The 23644-nt window shown below is 36.6% G+C and overlaps 1 protein-coding gene across 2 annotated transcripts in view; it reads right to left on the bottom strand.

The window, feature by feature from the left end:
• LOC146004450 (WD repeat-containing protein 76-like) overlaps positions 1 to 23644 on the bottom strand; it is a 52919-nt gene that overhangs the window by 27176 nt on the left and 2099 nt on the right. For both annotated transcript variants that reach the window (XM_083143312.1, XM_083143307.1), the window contains exons 2-7: positions 22896 to 23200; positions 17486 to 17578; positions 15110 to 15243; positions 8305 to 8431; positions 6917 to 7056; positions 2851 to 3026 (exon numbers count right to left, since the gene is read on the bottom strand). In XM_083143312.1, the coding sequence (XP_082999438.1) occupies positions 2851 to 3026; positions 6917 to 7056; positions 8305 to 8431; positions 15110 to 15243; positions 17486 to 17578; positions 22896 to 23200 (975 nt within the window). The remainder of the gene's footprint in view (positions 1 to 2850; positions 3027 to 6916; positions 7057 to 8304; positions 8432 to 15109; positions 15244 to 17485; positions 17579 to 22895; positions 23201 to 23644) is intronic.

Genomic DNA, 23644 nt, shown 5'->3' on the forward strand with positions numbered 1-23644 from the left:
CTAGTGGAGCATTGTCTGTTACAAGATTAACTGGTAAGATTAGATCTCTCGGGAGAAACAACACAACCTTTCTAGGCACCAGACAAAAAAAAAGGCGGGGCTGTAATTTTCGTTCTGACTCGGCTGTCTAAAATACATCGCAAAAAAAAAAAAAAACGTTTTCTTTGCTTCAACCAACTCCATTCACCCTCCCCCCTTCTCCATTCAAGGGAGCAGTCCAAACTCCTTCTTTGACTTGCATTGTAATCCAGTGTGAAAAAGGAAACGCGCAACTTGCGATTTGTCTTCACCCAATGCGTATTCTAGGACACGTCATTAAACAGCGTCCCAGTCGAAAGTCATTTAGGTTTGGAATTGAATTTCACTTTAAACTGTATATTTAGTCCCGATTAGCCCATCAGCATAAAATGACCTTAAAACAAGCTTTATGAAACTGCGCACTTTTATACATGTCAAAATGGTAGATCTTTACTTACTCTCACGTTAATCGATGATTTAATGTTGGATTTAGGAGTATTCCCGATGTCAAACAGCCACTCCTCCAAAAGTTTTCCCCTTGAATAATGTCTTTCTAATCGATCTCAGCAACCATTCCTACATTGAGCACTTTTTTTTTCTTCACATGAATGGTTCTGAAGAAAAGCGGATGTGAATTAAATTTACAGTTTTGCTTATCAGAAGGCGCAGAACATGAAGTTGTTTTAACTCTTGTTTTCCTTTCTGGAGATCGAATTTCGTTATCGTCAAATGAAAACAGCTTTGCGAGATTCAAAACAATAACATTTTTCTTCGCGCTGGATGAGTCATTGCTGTTATCCGCAAGCAAGAGCTTTGCGGACGCTAGACAAAACACTGGTGCCAGCTGCATCGTAAAAACAAGGAGACCTGCTGGAAGTTCAAGCAACAGGTGGCGGAAGAGAAAAGTCCCAGCATTTTAAAGATAACGCAACTGTCGAAGACGGAACTTTTAACAGTAGTGTAAAGAAGAAAGAAATGTCCCTTGCTTTACGTTTTACCATGCAACAGACAATAATATGGGTAATATTTCCTATGCAGACAACAGCATAAAAAAAGACCTGAATTCTGCAATTATCAACATTGCCGTGCACACCAGTGGCGGAAAATAACCTGGGAAAAGGGGGGAGGGTTAATTTTTTTATTCTGTTTTTGTTCGTTTTCAAGAATATATCCAGAACTGGTTGCCCCATTTTAGACGTTAAAGGAAGAGGGGTGGGTCCACTTCCACCCTCGCCTGTAATCAGCCCGTGTGTGCACACGAGCAAGAAAATCGCCCCTCCCCCCTTTGCTGACAGGAAAAAGGGGAGAAGTCAGTCAGCCAACGGAACACTTTTTTGGCAGATAGCAGATATTACGACACAATTAGGAAAACGTATGAAGTGGGGAAACGGGATTTATGATGCACGTAAGATCGAAGTAAACTTTTGTGGAAACCTGGATGACAACGCATTAAGCGGGTTGACGATCTTTAGTTCGCCTATGTGGCTTTGATTATCTCTAACAGTTTCGCTTTTTTATGAAGTGTTGCAGGGAACAAAGAACACGTTTTGAATGAAAGCGGTTACCGGAAGTTGTCTGCTACAAGGCCGAAAGTTGCTCACTCACGGGAACCTGCTGAACTCTAGGTCAGACCTGGACAGATTGGCCAGACTTCCAGGCGCCACGCATCTGTATTTTCGAACATTCCTGCGATCTTATCTCTCAAGGTGGTGTATTTATCGATGAAAGAGCTTGACCTGCCATACACATTGGCAAAGACTGCAAGTCCAGCAGTCATTTAGGGCTGCTCCCCCCCCCCCTCCTCACCTGCGAGTTTTCAGCAGCTCTTAGGACAAGGAAACAAGTCAAGGTCGATTTAAAATAACATCCAAGCACATTTGATCTTCTCTTCTCGCGTATCCAAGAGAAAGCATGGCAAAACAAGCCTGGCACGTTGGGTAGCGGCCGTCGGGTGTGGGGTAACATTGGTGTGCTTGAGGGAGGGGGGGGGACAGAGGTCAAGTGCTATTGCATATCACTCAAGCATGGTGTGGTGGTGTCTATTTTTAGTTCAGACCCAATTGTGAGCAGTAGAGCGCTCGTGAAGGGAATGATTGGAAAAAAAAAACACATTTTTCGGCCGATTTCCTTCAATTTTTCAACTTTTTTTCCAAAATTTTCAACTTTTTTCTAAATTTTTCACGGTTTCCGGGAAAAGGGTCGTTACTTCGAGGGGGTCGTTATACCCGGGGTCGTAGAATCGAGAGTTGACTGTAATAATAATAATAATAAAGAAATCCAACCTGGTAATTTGTATTTGCGGCTGTTTGATACATGTCATACACAGTGACATAGCGAAAACATGTGCAGCTTCATGTTGGCTATCCAAATAATTCTGTGCATAATACGCACCACAATTTTGGAGGGCACAAATTTTGGAAAATAGTGTGCATTATACATGAATAAATATGTTATTTAACAGTAACAGCTCTACATCTATTAAAGACAAAGTTTTTCCTAAACAGAATAGAACAGAATGATCTTTATTAATACCAGTAATCTTGTAACTTTAAAAAGCTACAAATCTATCAAAATGAAGCAGGCACACACTAACAGTGAAATTTCTGTGCAATACTGTTTCACCTCTCCCCCCAGCCCAACACACACAAACAAAGGAGGGAGGGAGGGAGGGAGGGAGGGAGAGGGAGAGAGGGAGAGAGGGAGAGGGAGAGAGGGAGAGGGAGAGAGAGAGAGAGAGAGAGAGAGAGAGAGAGAGAGAGAGAGGGAGAGGGAGAGGGAGAGGGAGAGAGAGAGAGGGAGAGAGAGAGAGAGAGAGAGAGAGGAACTACTTACCTCATCAAAAACACTGTTCTCTATGTCCATTACCCTAGCTGTGCCATCATATGATGTGGTGAAGAGTCGGCTTGGATTAAACTTACAAAAACTCATGTAATTCAGTGGCTTTGAATGTGGCAGAAAGGTATATACACCCTCAGAGTAACTGTCAGTGGCATTCACATCCCAAATTCCTATGAGAACAGTAATGAAAAGAAGCTTAGAATAAATCCATAAAATATTTCCTTAAATCTTGCTTACCTTTTCACAAGAGAAAATGAAGTACTTCCAGGAGGTTTTGGTTGGACCAAAACACATGTAAATATGCCTTTATTTTATTTTATCATTAAATTCATAACACCATTAAGCCTTGTTTCCATGATTATGAAAAACTAAATATGCTGACCAAGGCAGTAATTTATTTTATTAAAAACATAAACTAAACGTCGTTTAGTTTATGTTTTTAATAAAATAAATTACTGCCTTGGTCAGCATATTTAGTTTTTCATTAAATTCATATATGCACATAAATATCAAGCATTGATATAAAATTTATAACTGTACAAATATGGTTCATAACATTACAGAAAGCAAAATGCACTCACAATGCCAAAAAATTTCACACAAATAGTGATGTTCAGTTTGGCCATGTACCTATTAGTAGAGGCACATATTTTTGATAAATAAAAAAGCAAAATTTCGGTACAAAAACAGAGTCAATTTCAGGTTCAAAAGCGGTAAATAAAATACAATATCGGTGTTATAGTGGTGAAAAATTGGATGAAAAGTGGTATATAAAAATACATTTTGGTTTAAAAATTGTAAATATAATCCTAAATTTGATTTAAAAACTACACTTATTCCAGTGAATTAACATTTCACTTCTAATAGCACATTTATGTAGTTATCAGAGTATTAAGTTTATTTCTGTGTAACAGAGTCCATTTTTGCTTCTTCAATATTAACAGCAGAATTAATCAATTTTCCGAGAATTGCATAACTCTCAGGATAATTCAGACCTCAGAAGGTGTCGCGTCGGTGAATAAACCCTAAATTTCGTGTTTAAGAGTTAATTTCGCTTTTTGCAGTTCATTTCGCATTATTTCGTGACAAAACATGGTCACAAAATGCATCTCACACCTTTCAAAAACATGAAAAATTAACACTACAATGTGTTTTTTCAAATTTCGTTTTTTCGTCAAAAACGAAATATGCATGCCCCTACCTATTAGTATTACCCTCCAGCTTTCATCGCATCATGTGATTTCATCAGGAAAAAAACAAGACAATCAAAAATTAAATGTGTGTGTCCTTACCTATTAATGAGTGAATAGCACTTTCAAAAATTCAGATCACTTACATTATAATCTGAGTATTAAAATCTAATTTTAACATACAATTTTGATACACAGATAATGGAAAATCTGTATTTTGCTTAATTCCCAGAATGCAGGTACTCTGTACTTTTGGATTTTGTATAGTATCCACTTGCACCAGTTAGAGAATCTGTAAGATACTATTGATGCCAGCCTATGCTGATGTATTGTTATCTGTTCAACAAAAATGCTTAGATTTCATACTTGTAAGAATAACAAAATCACATGTGTAAAGTACTATATAAAATTACATGTGTAAAATACTATATAAACACCAGCCCCGTGAAATTTTTAGCAGAAGAATCACTAAACCAAAATGCCAAAGGGCATCACACTCATCCAATTCTGATTAACTTTAAGTACAGTTTTAAGATTCAAAAAAAGAATGGAAGAAATATTAAATACATTTTAGAGTTCTTAAAAAATCAAAACAATATAATGTTTTAAAAAGCAAGGTCATTTACACATCTTAATTATATTCTTAGTAAGGATGGGTCATACTCAGTTCAACAGTTGTGATTAGACTTGATCCATTTTGCAATTTTTTCTACATTGAAGCAAATTCACCGGATGATCATTTATTGATTTATTGAAAGGAAAAGCATGTTTGAAAGTGCTGAAACTTCTAAATGACTTCTTTGATCAGGTAAGGTTAGATTCAGGGCACTGAACTCGCATTCACATGCAGCTGTAGACAGCAGTAACATTTCAATTGAATTCACATGTTGGAATATCTTGAGGATTTTCTTTGTAGATGCGAAAATCTTTAACTATGCGCACATGTTTTCACTACCATCAAAGTTTACTTTTTCACATAAATGAGGGATTGACATGTCAGCATCAAAACACACGTTCCAACTCATGTGAAGGCCACGCATCTGGGTTTAACATGGATATATCCAAAAAGAAACATTCAATATTAAAAATATTTCTATTAAGAACACAATAAAAATATCATATAAAAGCTATTTTACTTACGTATTTGTGAGTCTACTCCTTGAGTTAGCTACGTTTCGGGGAAGCGACTGCCCCCTTCTTCAGGTATTTTTTAAACATGCAATTTCCTTGTATGATATAATGACGTGGCATGGCAGTATTGCATGCTTAAAGAACACCTGAAGAAGGGAGCAGTCGCTTCCCTGAAACGTAGCTAACTCAAGGAGTAGACTCACAAATACGTAAGTAAAATAGCTTTTATATGATATTTTTATTGTGTTCATAATAGAAATATTTTTAATATTGTGAGTATTACACACCAAATCCAATATGAAAGAAACATTCAAAATGGCTATTTATATGGCAAACAAAAGATAGAAAAATAATTATTTCAGAAGCATGGTTTTCCTCTAACTTCTCGATTACCTTCTTCATAAATTGTGAATCAATCTTTTTCAACATTTTAAAAGTTTCTGTAGTCATATCAATTTCTTGCTTTCATCTAAGAGTGAAAAACTTCAATGTTGCATTACAATGATAGTACTTCTACAGCCTCGTATAGTACAGCTAATTCCATTATAAATAACCACTTTCTCAAATGTTTTACCATATCTTCAAACGTAAACCTCTCATGAGTAAATCATTAACCATCATGAATGATTTTTGAAAAAGGCAGACCAAAACACTATACAGGGTGTCTACATTCTCGTCAAAACAAAATTCTCTGAATTTTCAAGGCTTTCCAGACCAATATTTTAGCTAAACACTAATATTAGAATCCCACTTAACCAAGTGCTGCAATATTTATTTCACATTTAAAGGTAATAACAAGAAGGGAAAATCAACAGTAATTGACTGCAGGATATGCAGAGGGAAGTAAGTACAAAGAGGCTAGTTTTTATGTGATACTTGTATTGAATAATGAGTAATGATTAACAAAGAATAATTTTTTATATGAGATACTAAATTATTACATAAATAAATATTTATAGTAAAATTTAGCATCATAGGTATTGTTTCTGTCTATCAAACACACACACCAAAAATTGCAAGTGGTAAATTTCAATAGCCACCTATCATAGTAATTTCTACATGATAATAGGCCAAATTCAACATGCAATTGTTATTGTGAATGCTGGTAATATTCAGTATATCAAACTGAAGTACAGATTGTCAACAACAAATTTAAATTCCTTGTTTGTCCTCTCTTCCTTTGTTCGAAAACCTACTTTTATCACACTGCAACAAAATGTTGATTTTTCCAGAAACAGTAAAATTCCCTGCCTTTTCCAGAAAAAATTAATTCCCTGGGTTTTCCAGGATTTCATGGTTTTCTAGACTAGAAGACACCCTGCTATAGCTCTCAACAAGCACTAAAAAAAGCATAAAATGACAAATTGATCCAACATACGTCAAAAACATAACTCTGCTTAAGTATTTTACAGAAACGTTCTTCTGAAGCATCCTCTGACTTTTGGGGCTTTGAGAAAATACTGAATACACATCATCAAAAAGAGGCCAGATATGGCACACATTTGCCACAGATTGCTTAACGATATAATGTGTATTTTTAAATATAGTTACGAGTGTCCTGAAATGACCTAAACTGGACCTCTATACATATGATCTATTTATGCAACCGTTTCAACCATTACGTATCGCCAATGTCCTTTTTGCACTTGCCACACTGACCGAACATAGCATCAAGTGTCTTTGATGTATTTAAAGCACTAAAACAGTTCTCAGCGTTAAGTCTTTGAAAAACAACATACCTAAATTTCCCCACTTTCCACCAGCAGCCGTAAGCAACCTAGTCTCCGACGGATGAACAGCAACTGAGAAGATTCTGTCTGGTATTACTTTGGCCACTTGCTCAGGTGTGATCTTCAAATTCTTCAGTGTTTTCTTAAAGCTGTCACAAATACATTTTTAAACCCTAATTAAAAATCACAATGTGTATATACATGCACACACACACACAACCAGGATTGACCCTATTGGTCAGGTTTTTTGTAAAATCCCAACCCAGCTGGTTTTTACAGGAAAAAAGAAAGTATTTTTTCAGGTTATGTTTAAAAATACAAATTTTAAAAATGAAATACCATTTTCCCCCTGGCATTCAATTTGTATTGACTGATTCAGAAACAATTTCATTTATCAAAAAATGTCTCATTACTACCAGAATAGAAAGTATTCACATTTCTGTCAACATATTTCTCATACCTTTTAAATGATTAAACTAAATAAACTAACTAAATTATTATGTCCTAAAATGTGATTCTGGGCTTCCTGATGGTGTTTTGGTTGAAGCTGTTGCCTTGCAATCACAGTTTCCAGGGTTGGATTACCTGGGAAGGCACATTTCAACATATCCAACTTTAAACTTTATGCCCATCCCAATTAGCCTATATAATGAAATATACACTTTGGCTCCGATTGTTGAACTCATAAAGCAAGATCATGATATAGTGACATACGTTAAGTCACTTTTGTACATCTCTAGATAAATCACACTGATGAGATTAATGATGATGGGGCACACACACACACAGGATTCGAAAACATGATCTTTGGTATCGAAGCATGCTTAGTTAACAACTGCACCACAGAGGGCAGCACAAAATGTTATGATGTACTTATTTTATATAGTTAGAATTTTGATTTTATCATTCAGGTTCAGTACCTTCCTTCCCCCCTGTGAAAATACTCAAGGGATCCCTCACCCCGTTCTAAATTTGAGTAACTTCTCTAGTGATCACTTTGTGTTTCCCCTCAGCAGGAAACAAAGGATGAATACAGTACTGACAGTCTGAAGAAATTCGAAGTGCCTTATAAAATTCCAAGTGATGCCACTGGATGCAAATCGTGCCACGGTACAATAATACAGGAATAAATACATAAAAATACCACACTAATCTAAAATCGATGACGCAACAACCCCATTAGAGGGAAAAAAAAACTTTTAATGGAGTGATGAATGGTGTTTTCAAGAGGACCTCTCACTGACCTTACACATACCACCAAAACATTGAAGTTAATTTCCCAAGATCAATGACACCAAAGGCAAGACCGATAACCACGAAGTTTCACTGGAGCCAAATTCACTACAATTCAACGGTTAATGCATTACTCAAGTAGTGAAAGCCAATTTGAAACCTACCTGTCCAAGTCACCAGTTAATTCTTTTGGCACCCCAAAGCAGAGATCCTTCTGCACGTCACTCACAAACATTGTGTACTTGTCTAGATCTTCTGGCTTGTTGCAGAATGTCTTGAAGCTCTGTTGGCCTGCAAGAGTTGATTTATAACAATTGCCTCAGTGTAATAATTTAAATGGAAAGAATGCTACATTTGTTTATAATTCTAATAACTAGATATAAGATAAGACACACAACATTTAATTACAAATAATAATTTTAATAGAAAAATATAACATTTTTACCTTAAAATCAAATTAAAAAGATAGGTACAATGTATTACATAAAATGGATTATATTAATCTAAATTATAATTAGTACTTCTCACTTCATTACCTTGCAGTCAACAAAGGATACACAGATTAATGCTCTTCTAAAAATTTGCATAATCGCTGTTGGATTTCGCAAAATACAGAAAATATTACTATTAAAGCATTTTTTACTCCTGCTGTGATGTTTCATCCCAGCATTTCAGAAATTTCTCAAGCATACATTGACAAGACCTTACATGCCTGTCACTCTACACCAAACCTAACCTAATTTGTGAAGGATACCTTGTTTCAGGTCTCATAAAATGAAACTAAAATAGCATAAAAATAGAGCAATGAGAATAATATTAAAGTTATAGGGTCAGGAGTAATCTTCAATTTCCAGCACAATAGGTAAAATTTATTTTGTCAGACCAGATAAGAGAAAATGTGGAAGTCAGTTCCACAAGGAAGTGGAGGGGAGGGAGAGAAGCAAGCAGGAGTAACTCCACCCGAGTTGCAGCAAGGTTAAAAAAACAGTTTTCCTAGGATAAAACCTGAGGTAAGGTTCCACATGTGTATATTTTGAGAGTGTAAGCTTGAGAGGTAACACTTACTGTATTATTTTCTAATACACATATTAAAATCAAAAAAGAAAAATTCAAAATAAGTCCTAAGATTACATTTTTTTGCCAATTTGTGAAGGATACCTTATTTCATGCAAAGATTTGATGAAACTGAAGTATCATAATGACACAGCAATTAGAAGAATTTTAAAGTTATGGTGTCAAAAAAGCGTACTTTATATTAATACTTATCAGGAAGGAACCTACAGCTTAAACTGGGATCTGAGCCACTGTACAATGTGCCTTCACCAAGGAACAAACCTGAGACACCTTCATTACAAGATGACAGCGTTACCACTACAGTATCAAGGCAGGTCTAGTTTATAAAGGGTGCATCACGGGAAACAGACGGTTTTCAAATGGAGAATTCAAAGCAGGTTGAGGGGTAGAAATGGAAGTAAAGTGTCATTGAACTCTCTCAGCCTTGCCATTTTTGGCTTGGTTCGGATCAGCTCGACTGAGCTCGGCTCGGCGTAACAGCAGTAGAGTGCCACACACGTAAATTTGCCGTTGCGTAGAAACGTATTTTCGTTTCGTCTCCCTCTCTCTTAGCATCACGTGTTCTACCCTGCTCGAAAACCTTCGCTATTGTTGCCATATTGTCATTCCATTCCTGGACACACTCGCGCAAACTTCATTGAAAACAATTGAACAGCGCTCCAGCTCGCGGTTCCCACCGGTCAGCAGGGACGGCAATGTGGCAATATAGCACGGCGTAGTCGTTGCTTCTTTTATGCAGTGCATGTTCATTGGCTAGCTAGTAACTAGTGTTGCCAACTGTAATAATGAAGCACTATTTCTGTCACAGAAGGGGAAAGCAGGTAAAGTGGCGGTGAGTTTTGTTGGATTGGAAGCACCATATTTTTATTTTATACTAAGTATTTGACCGGTTTGACGTTGTGTGCGTGTATTGCGTGTGTTTATGTAAAAGTGTGTGTTTGCTAATGAACGTTAAATTCCATAATGCCTCCAGTTCTCCAGTCGAAGTTGAAATCAAAAACCTTGCATAGCCAAGCTCGGGAAATTCTAAGCAACGTGCACGAGTTCATGAAGGAGGAAGCCAGTCATGGTGTTAGCATCCCAATAAAGCATTTTGGCAAGAGAGCAGCGAACAGCAGCAACAAATTGTTCATATTTCATAATTTTGGAATTATTCAAAATAAATAAATTATGTGGCTCCAACATCATTTCAACTCTGGCTCCGGCACGTGTTCTTGTAGAAATTGCATAGAGGAGGCTGTCATTTTTGCTGCTTAATGCGATACATATTGTTTTCTGTGTTAAAATTGCCATGCTTTGATGGGTGACCAAGTTCATAGCAGGGCCGGCGGAAGGGGAGGGCGAACCGTCCCATCGCCCAGAGCGGCAAAATTTGAAGAGAAGAAAAAAATAAGCCTATTGAAAACTGTGATCGAGCGAGATATTCTTTTGCGCTGAATAGTATTGAAATAGCATAAGAAGTCTCATTATTTATTTTATATTTTGATGTTTTAGTTAGGAATATATTGATTTTCAATTTTCCGTTGCTGCGTAATGACCGGGGGGGGGGGGGGGGGGTCGAAATAGAGCGGCATCTGCCGCCACCTCCCAGGGAGGCAAAATGACTAGCGCCGGCCCTGGTTCATAACAAAAGAAAAAGCCGCGCAGCTTATCGTCTAGTGGCAGTATATGTACTTGTTATTGTTGTGGAAGCCGGCATCCTTTGTAAATGTACAACAAAGGCAACCGACTGTCGCCGATCTCAGAGAGGAAATAATAATACTGCTTCAGGAGGAGTGTTATGGTGCAATTGTAGCGGTTTAACACGTTGGCATGTTATTATCTGCCGTTGCAGTTCCATACCAGTGTATACGGGTTTTGGGAGTGAAAAGTTAGAACGCCACCAGTGCATTAATGCAATGAAAAATAATATATATATTTTTTTATTTTGTTTGAAATCACTCAAATAAGGAATCGTATGAAGAAGTCTTCTTTGCAGGATTTTTGGTAATTTTACTTACGTGTTAGTTCATATTTTGCGAATTTTTAGTCCATATGTATGTAGCTACATACATAGTCACTTGTTAGTACATATTAATCCTAGTCCTGGTATAATGCATGACGTTTAAAACTCAACGTTAGATAGACCTGAATTCTCTAATTTTATTGTTGTACGTAACAGCTGTGCATCGGCGCACCGCAGCGATTTTTCTATCTGCTCCATTAGCAACACTGCTTCTTTAGTTCTGTCGCGCATTGCACGGCAGAATTATCTGCGCTGGACTCTACATGTAATTGCTACGGTACGCCACAGGCACAGTGGTCCCCCAAACTAAACCAAGTTACAAAACTCCAGCATCATAGCCCAGACTTCCCAAATCACCGAATTACCCACACCACATTAGTTATGCAACTCCCGTCCGGTATCTCACAAAGTGCAGTTTGGAGGTACACAGATCTGCAGACTTATAAAAAAAAATCTCCCAAACAAATGACCTAGTTCACCCCTTTGAATTTACAGAACAATATATATCCCATTTCCCCATTCCATTAAATCAGTCCCGTAACTTTGTGATCGACCCTCTTATCCCACAAGATAATTCAAGTTCGATATGCATACAAAATCCCCACCTGTAAGGGAATAATGGAACGCTTGTGGTGAAATACCTAGAATTATGTATACAAATATGTGAATATTCTTGTTTATCAATCTTTCTGAATAAACTTTCACATTGTGCATTATAAATCATCTTCGATGATCCTAGTAAAGGTAACGCCAAAGTTTGTTCTATTACAGGAAACGAGTTCTTGAAACTGCACGTTCTTCTTTCTTACTCAAACAGAATTTGTATAAATATACATATAAAATATCATCAAATGTGTATCCATATTGTACAAGAAACCAAGTACTTTATATCGAAGGCTCAAGTGCCTTGTTTAATGAACAAACCTTCTGTAATGGAAGATCACGCACATGCATGCGAACTGATTAACATGTTTGAACATTGCAAATATATTAGATCGATCTTTAAGAAATGTTTTTGTATTATTTCCTTTATCTATAAAAATTCCGATTCCTTTATAATATGTCAGATCTCTCACGAGAGATTGCGTATCTTCGTGCCCCGTTGTGCAGATGAAGTTCCAATAATGACTACTTCCCCTCCTTACATATCTCCTTACTCCTTATTATAAATTGCACTCCATAATGATCATATAATTCAACAAAGAAGTGAATTTCAAATGAGTTTGCATTGCTCCGACTGCTACTTGAATTTTAGTGCAACACTCATTACAAATTGACTGATGCAGCCAAAGCAATATGGCGACGGTCCCTATGTTTTCCGCAGGAACCCGTTCTTTGTCAACATTTACAGTACAAACCATTAACTTGCAAGCATTTTATCCATAGCTGTAACTGCTATTCGTGCTTAAAGTTCCGCTAGAAACTTGATTCTCAACGACACAATGCCAAATGAAGTCGCTCCTTTTGTATCAAGGTTGAAAAACACCTTACCTTCTACTGCAGGTTACGAACATGGCGAACAAGTGGCTTCACGTTCTGCATGCATTTCGATTCCGAAACTCATGTAAATTTTTCCCACCTCTACAGATAAAAGGTGCTCTGCAACTTCCCGGTGTCGAACATGTCGGGTTGAAAACACTTTGAAAGCCAGACAGCTCCTACATTAACAGAAATCTTGAAGTGACAACACCCTCCAAATACAATCACTGCAACGCTTTGGTGTCCATTTTTCAGCTGCTTTCTTCTTCATTCTCCCCTCCTACAGCACGTTCAAAATTCACGAGTAACAATCATCACTTCCAACTGTATTGAAACAACAAAGAATGTATGATAAGGATCTTTTCTGTAACCTGCATTATGTCCAAAGTTAGGAATGCTTTCAAACCTTACAAAATGTGTGCTGTATCCGTTTCAGACAAGTGTTACAATAATCCAAAGCGAACACAATCATAATTTAAACCATCTAAAGAGCAAATGTCTAGAATTTAAGAATGCTAAACAACTGCATCTCTAACAACAATCGCTTGCTCGTGAGTAAAAACCTTTTGTTTAAACACTCTTACAAATGACAATTCGTCATATAATATCAGTTGCAGTCATGGTGCCATAGACAGAGCATTGTGTGTTCACATACGAGTCACTTATTGAAACACAGTGGGTCTTTCAAACTCCCTTCAATATCGGATGTCATGGGTCCATTCACCACTTCACGAAACTGTCATATGCGAACACACGATGCTCTAATGTCTATAGCGCCATGACTGCAACTGACATTTCATTCACTGCTGTTACGCCAAGCCTATCCGAACCGAGCCTAAAATGGCATGGCAGAGAGAGTTCAATGCCAACCTTCTTCCATCTCTACCCCTCTCAACATGCTTCATATTCTACATTTGAAAATAGTTCGTTTCCTGTGATGCACCCTGTGGTATGAAATGAAGAAAGTTCATAAATGGCACATCATCTACTTGTTTACCGCATGTTTAGGTCCTTGGCAGTGGCAATCAAATGGCTGGCAAAAAAGGGTGAAGTTTATAAGGAAAGGACAGAGTATGTACTCTTCATAAATTAGCCTAATTCATCATCCCCTGTTTTTGCAGAAGATCTACAACCTGTGAAATGCAGGCTTAGTTTTCACTTGCAGAAACTACAATGGAACACAAAGTTCCCAGATTTTACATTTTCCTGCATTATACAGTCAATCTTGATGGTCCCAACATAGCAAAATGTTAACTTTTTTCTTCGATTTTTACATTTTCTCACATTTTAAGTTTCTTCAGCTTGGTTCCATAAAAAACATAAAATCGAGGTTCCACTGTAAGTGCAACATATTTAGTACTGAAGTGTCCCCTCTTTTTTCCATGAAATAATATGGTACTGTCGTACAAATGATGGATCCAAAAAAAAAATAAGATGCCAAACCAAACCAAACGCATCTGCAAAGCATATAAGGACATGGTAAATCGCTCTTGAGATGCTTAGCTTCAAATATAAACTTCTTAAAGGAGCACAGTGGTTCTGTGTACATGTTAATGTGATAAAACTAATGTAGAAACCATAACATATCGATGATTTAGAAAAGCATTTGCATATCAATGGCCTACTCTGGTAAACAACCATTCAGAACAAACAACCACAATAACACACACTAATTATGATTCTTTAGAACAACTACTTCAAAAATTAACTTAACTGAGTATTACATTTTCTATGTTTACAAAGAAAATCTATACATGCAAACCCAAATTTTGTGCCACAATAATATAAAAAGGCCTTTGTGGAAAATGTTAAGAGCAGGATGTTATGAAAATCTGAGGATGTGTTGATAAATAATACATCACCAATGCACATAAATGCTGCACCATTTAGGTATCAGTTATTCAATGAATTTCTCATCATTGGGTACCATGTCAATTCTTAATGTAACAGCCTAATCATACAAAGTGTTTGTACGAAATGCACAAATTTTATGGTTTAGAACAATAACAGAATAAAACTACTACTGTGCAAAATGTATGTATGGCCATGGTAGTTCAGTTGTTAGGGATTTTTTCCACCTGTTCAAGTGGTTCGAGCACCCACCTAGCATTGTAAAAAGTGGGTACCTGGAGGAAACTCTGAGGGTATAGGTGGCCAGGGGCTTGGTGCTGATCACATCACCTCCACCTTTGGCCATGATCAAGAAAGTGTGGGGCCCTAACTAGACACCCCCTATATGCCTTCACGGCATGGTGCAAGCACAGACGAGTACTTTACTTTTTTTCCCTTTACTTTAGTGTGCAAAATGTAGTCTTACAGGGCAAAAGCACAAGTTGTCTTTTTCACAAACATAATTTTAGCACAAAAAAATGAAGTTGACTTATCTATATCTTCCATGTGGGAAAGCTTACCTCCTGGTGTCCTGTCGATCTCTTTATAACCATTCACTATACTTATCTGTGGTTCATGTAGAGACATTTCATCACCTGATGGAGTTTTCCCCTGGAGTCTTAATGATTTCCGAGGTGGAGGGGGAGGAGATTTTCTGCAAGGAAAATAAAATATTAAAACTCACACGTAAGCAGCAAGTGCATGACCTACTATAGTGGGATTAATCTAGAAACAACACAACATTCAAGATTTTAAGCCTGATTCGTTTATGGAATAAACAATTTCTTCTCTAGGTTTCTGACAAAATTTCTTTAAAAAAACATATTTCAAGTCTGACCAAACAAATTAGTATAGTTCGGGAATTAAACTACACAGGATATAAAGACACACTCACAAAAACATTTATTATAAATACAATGAATATGAATTATCAGATGACATGACTTTCGTATTTCCTGCAACCCAGTTATCATTAGTAACAACAAAACACAATCTCAAAACAGTAGCTGGGAGATACTAGTTTCATGACTCCACATACAACACTTCCCACAGATTTTGCAAAAAAAAATATGACAAGGGAAGAATCTACTTTGATAATACAGAAGAACACTGATTCTCATCTAATATGCTTATTTTTCCAGACTTAACACAATGAAATACTACAATTCTCTAATGTATCTTCAATTTTGGCTGCATTTGTAGGTTTTAGATCCAAGCCCTTCATTTAACATTCCCATATTTTACATTTTCTTGTATTGTTAGTGCTTTAGTCTCTCCCCATTGTATCTACTTTTTGCAAACAGTAATTATGAAATCTTAACTTTTAATTATAAGCAGGACTGTAAATTGCATGAATGCACAGAGTTCAAAATTAGCAGCCCAAAAATACAACTCAGTTTGGTACATATCTTAATATATTACACTATTAGGTTCCAATTTTGGGGACTACTCAGTTCTTATGTTTATAAACCTAATAACAAATTTGTGCATTTTCTTAATTTCTTTAAGCAGACACATTAAACATTAACTGAAGGGTACAAGGGAAAAAACAAATTCCACTTCTGGTGAAAATTGAGACGTTGATACCCTGCTATTGTAGGGGGTGGTGTACTATCCCCACATGCCTAATTAAAAAAAAAACAAAAAAAACTCTTACTCCTACATAAATCAACATCGAAAAGTGTTTTCCTGCTTCATCCTGTAGTGTTCTCAAACTTCAATTTGTATTCCTGTAAAAACTTAAAAAGTGGATTTTGGTTGTTTTTCCCCTGTACCCATCAATTGCTTTCAGTTCACTGGATAAATGGTAATATCATTTACATTTCATTGGCCAAGAAATTTCAATTACATTTATTGGATTTTGGTTGTGTCCCCCTTCTGCGCCTCTAGCTTAATTGTGGGGATAAGGAGGTCTGACACTTGAAATGCACAACAAAACAACCACAAATAATGTGTTAATCTGGATCCTAACCAGGAACTCCTGGTTTAGAAGCACCAATTAATATCAATACTGCCATACACTAAGGTGTGTTGTTGACAACACCAGACAGACAGCAACACAAAAATGAAGTATTTGCTAATAAATTCAGACTACAATAAGTATTATTTTTAAGCGAGGTCTTAAAAAGAGCAGAAATATAGGGTGACTATTGTGGATGAGGTGCGTGATATTATGGATGACCATGATATAATCAGGCTGTGAGGAAGAACAACAAATATGTTGAATAGTCCGTTGTCTATCACAATAGAGTTGATTTAGTTTGTTGGATGCCATGTTGTACGACTGTTGAAAGGTTATTAAACCTTGGTTTTTCTTACACGTGTATTGTGTAATTAATTTCGTCTATCTAGGTTTTCACTCGTACATCAGCATTTCTTAATCTTAGGACATTTAGTGGGGCATAAGTTAATTGACACTAGCAATTATAAATAATACATTATTGTCAACACAATTATGGGCAGCCTGTATAGAGTATGTTATTCAAATACACTGCTTTTGATTGAGAGGTTTTTTTTATTCTTACTACATAATATAATTTTAGACACTAAGTATTCAACTCTGGTACCTAAATGCTGTATATTAGTTGTCTATTGATACCTAAAAGAAAAAGATATATATCGAACCATGGAAAGTGCACAGAGAATCAGTTGGTATTATTCACACATGAAATATGCTACTGTAATTACCTCAAAAACAAATACTTTTAGTTGAATATGTAATTTTGGAAAAGTTGGGCTGGAGATATAATTATTCAGAATATTTGATTCTGGAGTCAAAATGTATGAATCAGACCAGCAGAAATTTGTAAGCTACTGGTCCTAAATATGAGAAAAAAATGAAAAACTGGATAGAAAATCACATTGTCTCCTGAATGGAAGGTGCAAAAATAACTTACTCTTTCTTAACTTTCAGGCCCCTCTGAGTAGCCTTCTTCTCAGATGGGAGAGACGACTTCAAGTTTTCCTTCGCCTCATTCAACTGAAGCTCCCTGCAAACCATAAGATAATAATTATTGATCTGTTGCCACATTAAACTCAGTGGTATGTATAATCAGGCAAGATCATTTTCAAATACAATAGCATTATACATGTAAAAAAAAAGCTGAAAATTCATTTAAAAAATACCTGCTATTTAAAACTTTGTGATATATGGCTTTATTTGATTAATCTAAGCAGTGCAAAACTTTTTTTTTTATTTTCCTGTAGTTTACGGTTATTACAAGCATAAGAAAACAGTTTTTCTTTGTGACGTTTCAGGAGAACACACGCTCCTTTCATCAGACATTTATTTTCATTTTGACTAAAGATACAGTTATAACAATGGTTAGTAATTTTTTAAACAAAAATAATCTGTTATATAATGGATGTTGTCAATGTTACATTGTTGTAATATAGCAACTTAACTGTGAAAAAAAAGCAGTCTGTTTTATTTATTGTAATAACCGTAAACTACAGGAAAATAATTCTATAATGCAAGCAATGCGTACATACAAGAAAAACTATTAGTGCAAAACTTGCAAGGATCAAATGCCTGGAAGACTGGTATTATCCAAACAATAAGAACAAACCCCTCTGTTGTAGCATCCCTTTCAAAAACTTTTTATAAGTAAATTATATGCTCAAGTAGGCTAACTGAAACTGCACTTTATAACAGGCACATATACCTGACAAGGATGATGCAGATGACATCTTACAAACACACACACACAAAAACATTCACAGGCAAACCTAAGATTCAAATCCAGAATCTTAGTGCTGAAGGAGCCGCAGTGGTCTGCCACGCAGGAGACCAGGGTTCAATTCCAAGGGTGGAAGATCTAATGTTAGAATTTTTCTGGCCTTGTCGCTGCATAAAGTGGCTCTGGGGTTCACCCAGCCTCAAATAAACGGGTACCTATGGGTAACCATGAGGGGCCCGGAGCATGATGTTGAACATATCGCCTACAAAATGGCCGGAAATCGAAGAATGTGTGGGACCTTACCCCCACCACCAAATACCTCCTGGATTGGTGCAAAAAGTACATAAGTACTTTTTGTACTTATATAATGAAGAGTTTAAAATACATAACTAACATATATGATGATTTAGATCTTTCACATCCGGCTCTACGGAGGGGAGTTGCAGTCTCGTGTCCGGCTCAGTGCCTACTTTGTTGTGACACTTTGATTTTGTGGATAGGTACGATTTGATGCATCCTATGAATCAACTGAAGCCAAATGAATAGAAGAAATGGTAAGAAACTGGAGTAAGTGCCATGGTGCAATCATGTGTTTAAAATTCCAACAATTGAGCATCAAAGAAAAGCATCAGGGAAACACTTCTTGGAGGCAGTTTATCATCTCAGGAGTGCTATCATTGCACTTCAAAAACAATGCCATGAGTTCACATTTTCAGCAGAGATACGCTTTTCTTTGCCTTCTAAGTTGCAGCACGAACTAACACACTTTAAGAATTGCTGATCTAGGGGGATCACTGCCACACACCCTACTCTGGAAGAAGAGAAGCAGCACAGCGATAGCAGAGGATTGACTCTAAACTAAGTTCAATAAACATTTTGGGCACTAAAGATAAAATATTACTTTACTTTATGTCATGCCATTCACATACAACTGTATTAGGGTTGAACTGTGTGACGTGGTCGCGTCATTAGAATATAGTGGTAGCATTTAGGAAGCAAAAAATACTAAATAGGCCTTCTTATACCACTAAGTCCACGGCCACTTCACATCAGCATTGGCCAAAATTAGAGCAAAAGACAAAAAAGGTTAATTGTCAAAAACTAGACCTGTAAGAATACTCACACCCGCAACCCTTTTCTTGTTTTGCTCGATTCCACCATTTATTACCTCTGTGGTAAAATCATCATTCATTCCAAACTATGACCACAGATATAACAAATTTTGGGCCCTTTATGCCGACTCACAAATTAACGTGAATCTCGCGCACCCAATCCCCAACATACTGTATATTTCCCCTTTTTATTTAGTAGCCGCGATTAGATATTGGTTTCCGTGTTCGTGGTCGTCTAGCCACGAAAACAGAACCACTCTCAACATGTACCAAAACAAGATGGAATGCTTAATTAACAAAATAAGAACAATTAGAAACGTGGAAATTCAATTTTGTGGACATTTATTTTAACAAACTATTCCCTGTACAACTAGCAACCTTTTCCCAACAACTGACAAATCTCTTCATAAATACAGTTGTCCACAGAACGTACTAAAACTCACAGTAATAAATAATTCCCTTTAACCATACATACCGCTAAAAATTACATAGATGAACACACATATTAAATAAATACAATGGCATATGCATGGTTTAGGTGATCGGAAACTTTACGTTATTTTATTGACGATATTCTCAAAAATCAAGCTGACAAATTTTTAACTGTACTGTGCTTGGCATGGAATAAACGAACTAAGATTCAATGCACAAAATGGATAATTCAAAACTATTCTTGAAAATCATAATGAACTAAAAATGACCGGTCAATTAACTTTAACATAAACCGAAATGAGTTAAATTAGTATACCTAGTTATTCCATGCCCAGCCATCAAACGCCACAGTCAAATTCATGTGTCGACGCGGAGCCGATCACCCGCGCCAGTGTTCAAGGAAGGAGAAGGAAGCTCCTTATCGTACGAATGCCTCAGCTGCAACTGCTGTTCTCTCGGGAGAAAACCTCGCCCGTAGCTGTGGCTTTCTCCCTTGAGTTACAAGGTTCTCCCGCTAGGAGAAACAGCGTTGCCGGATTTACTTTGTTCGACATCTAGAGCTGAGTGTCAGGAACACACTGACGCAAAACTCCTTGTTAATTTAACGAGGAGAATGTGGTGGAGCTTTTAAAATTATACCCGTTATAAGCAAACACCACAACTGACACAGATGTATTGACTCAAAGTCACAGATTCATGTTCAAGTATTGTCTGATATTTTTCCACATTCTGAGTGTCTTGTGGAGCTTGCAAACAGCCACACAATACTGTTGCGAGTAAATTTCCTGGAAATCATGCAAAATTTACAATTTACATTTTTTGTGCACAGTGGATTTTATTATGTGACAGCTATTTTAACATTGTGATTATATTTTACATGAATATGCTCATATTTTGAAGTAAAACTCTGCTACATGGATATGGTACAATTTAATTGTATTATAATGATGAGGAAATCAGCATCGCCCAAGTCCTAAATTTGATTTAATTAATTTTAGCATGCAAAGCAAAATGACCCAAACTGTAAGTGAGGGAAACTAACTCACATTAACTGTCTATAAATATTACTTTCGATCAAGTAACAAATAAGAAAAAAATGCACATGCAACATGTTTTGTTGTATTTCTCTCATGGTTTACGGTTGTTACAAGCATAAAAACACAGCTTTTCTTGTGATATTTCGAGAGAACACATGTTCCCAACCCAAGAATGGATCTGTCAGTTCACATCATCGATGAGAAGCATATGATTAACAAGAGAAGGGTTGTACCTAAAGTAGAGCTGAGCCGATACCGATGCTTGTATAATTCCAGTATAAAATAACAAAGGCTAGTTACCGAGTCATACTAACTCCTCACATCACTAGGCACGTATTTAGAAATATATAATTTGGGGAGGGGAGCCAGTCCGAGCCAAGTGTCTCAGAATATAATAATAAAATTATTTCTATTTAATACGTTAATATAATTATTTGTAATAATATGAAAATTAATTAATTAGTATTTAATTTCTCCGATGTGTATGGAGTATTGTTGTATGTAACCACAGACTAAGAAACGGAGGAAAGACCAAGTTAATACTTTTGTTCTTTCTATCTTGACTAAAAAATATTGTTATTACATAAATAGTAAAAAGACTACAAAATCAGAGATAAAACAGCAAATATTTATCATCTAGCTTACGTGTCAAGAAGTAAAAAATTTAATATTTATTGAAAAACAAAAAGAATGAGGTACATTCATTTAATGAAAAGTAAAGTTCCTGATAAATATTTTATGTACATTATTGTAAGTAGTCGTGTACATAAATCTCTAGAGGGGCCTCTCCGATGGTGTCGCCATCGCCTTGTAATCAATAGATCGCGGGTTCGATATGCAGTAGAGGCACATAGTGGTTCGGGTCCCACTTTAAAATGTAGGTCCAATCCCCATTAGCTTATCTTTCTTAGTACTGGCATTTAAAGCCCTATGTTCCCAATCTAATCTCGGCGGAATTATTGATTGATTGATTTGCTTTATTTTACTTCGCTTCTTGTGCCACTTGTGGCTAATTTGAGAAGATGGGGATGAGTGATGATATGATGAAATTGATGAATGGACACTCCCAAACATCCATGCCCAGGCTGGGATTCGAGCCCTGGCGTTGTAGTGTGATGTGCTACCACCCTACCACAGGGGCGGGCTTTCGGCGTAAATAAATAGCAATCATTGGCCAATACCAGCAGTCACACGAAAGACGGGAGTGAAGAGGATAAATATAAATTGCTGATTCCCCTTCATGCTTGAAGGTACGTAGATAAAACAAAGTTAATTTCAGTGACCTTCATCCCTCTTTTCCAAGAATCCCTGCAACTACCTGACCCGGCATTAGTGTGGTGGGGGGTTCAAAACATCTACCTATCATTTGGGTTCAGCTTTCACTTACCCATGCCTTTGATCTTGCCATCAAACCCAGGAGGGTGGGGTTTTATCCAGTGTTTCTAGGAAAATCTATGGAACCTCCTGTACTGGTCTCCCAATCTGTCACAAGGAACAGTGAACAAACTTTTAAGAAGGTCAAATGTTGAGCAGAGCTGTTGTCTTTGCCCGCTCTTCTAGGCACTGAAAATCTTTGGTATCGGTAAAAGAAAATCAAAAGATCCTAACTGATGCCGATATCGGCCGATACCTAACCTAAAGATATCTGTTTGACAGTTATGCAGAGATTGGTAATTTACACTCATAAGCTTACTTTTCATTTTTCGGTGCAGATTTTCTTTGCGATCGATTTCGCCACCCATCTGGTGGCTTTGTCAGGCATGTACATGATCGCAAAGAAAATTTGTGCAGAAAAATGAAAAGTAAGCTTACCAGAATAAGAGAAGGGATAAAAAATGTGATAATATCTTCATCTAAAATAATAATAAAAACAGACTGCTTGTTTCACAGTTAAGTTGCCAAGCATGTGTTCTCCTGACACATCACAGCAAACAAAAGCTGTGTGTAACAACCATAGACGACAAGAGCAATAATTTTATAATGCAAGCAATGCGAACATACAAGAAAAATTAAGTTTTGATCTTTGTAGTATAAGAACGTACTCACTGAAACATTCTCATTTTCTCCTGAATGTTCCTCTCCCTTAGCTTCTCATAGTCAGACATCTCTTCAAATGTATCACCTTGACTTTGACTCTCTTCCTCATCACTCTCCAGAATGTCCTGTTTCACAAGGACAGGCTCATTCTCCGAGGGGCTAGAACCATCAGGCAACCATGTTGCTGTTTCTAATTTCACAACAGGCACCAAAGATCTGGTTATTCTCTCGGATTTCACTGGAGAATTCATATCCATGTTCTCTTTTTTAACTTGCACCAGCCTATAATTTTCTCCTGTTTTAACTTCTGGTAACTGAAAGGAAATTAGTTTCTTCTATAATGTGTGCCAGCTTAAGACAGTATAAATTTCTTAATTAATTTATGCCAGCTGAAAGAAAGTATGCACCCAAAAGCACACATTAATAATTTAACATCTACAATTTTATATTCTTTAAAGAAAAATCACATGTTAATGGAACACGAGTCAGAAATAATTTTCCAAATTTTTAATTTTTATGAACAGTTAACATCTTAAATTCTGAAAAATGCTGCACACTGCATGTAATAGTTCAGTAATGTTAGTGACATGAGTGAGACAATTTTCTATTGAAGAGCATCTACACAAATTTCACCCTGAACATGCTCTACTTTGTTAAACAGAGTACTTCTTGAAACAAAAGTTTTAGACGAAATTGTTTCAAACACATACAGAAGCTTGAACTTAACCTAAGCTAAAATAACCTTTTTACAAATCACT

Source organism: Lepisma saccharinum, chromosome 1 (genome assembly GCF_977018435.1).
Source record: "Lepisma saccharinum chromosome 1, izLepSacc3.1, whole genome shotgun sequence".
NCBI lineage: Eukaryota > Metazoa > Arthropoda > Insecta > Zygentoma > Lepismatidae > Lepisma > Lepisma saccharinum.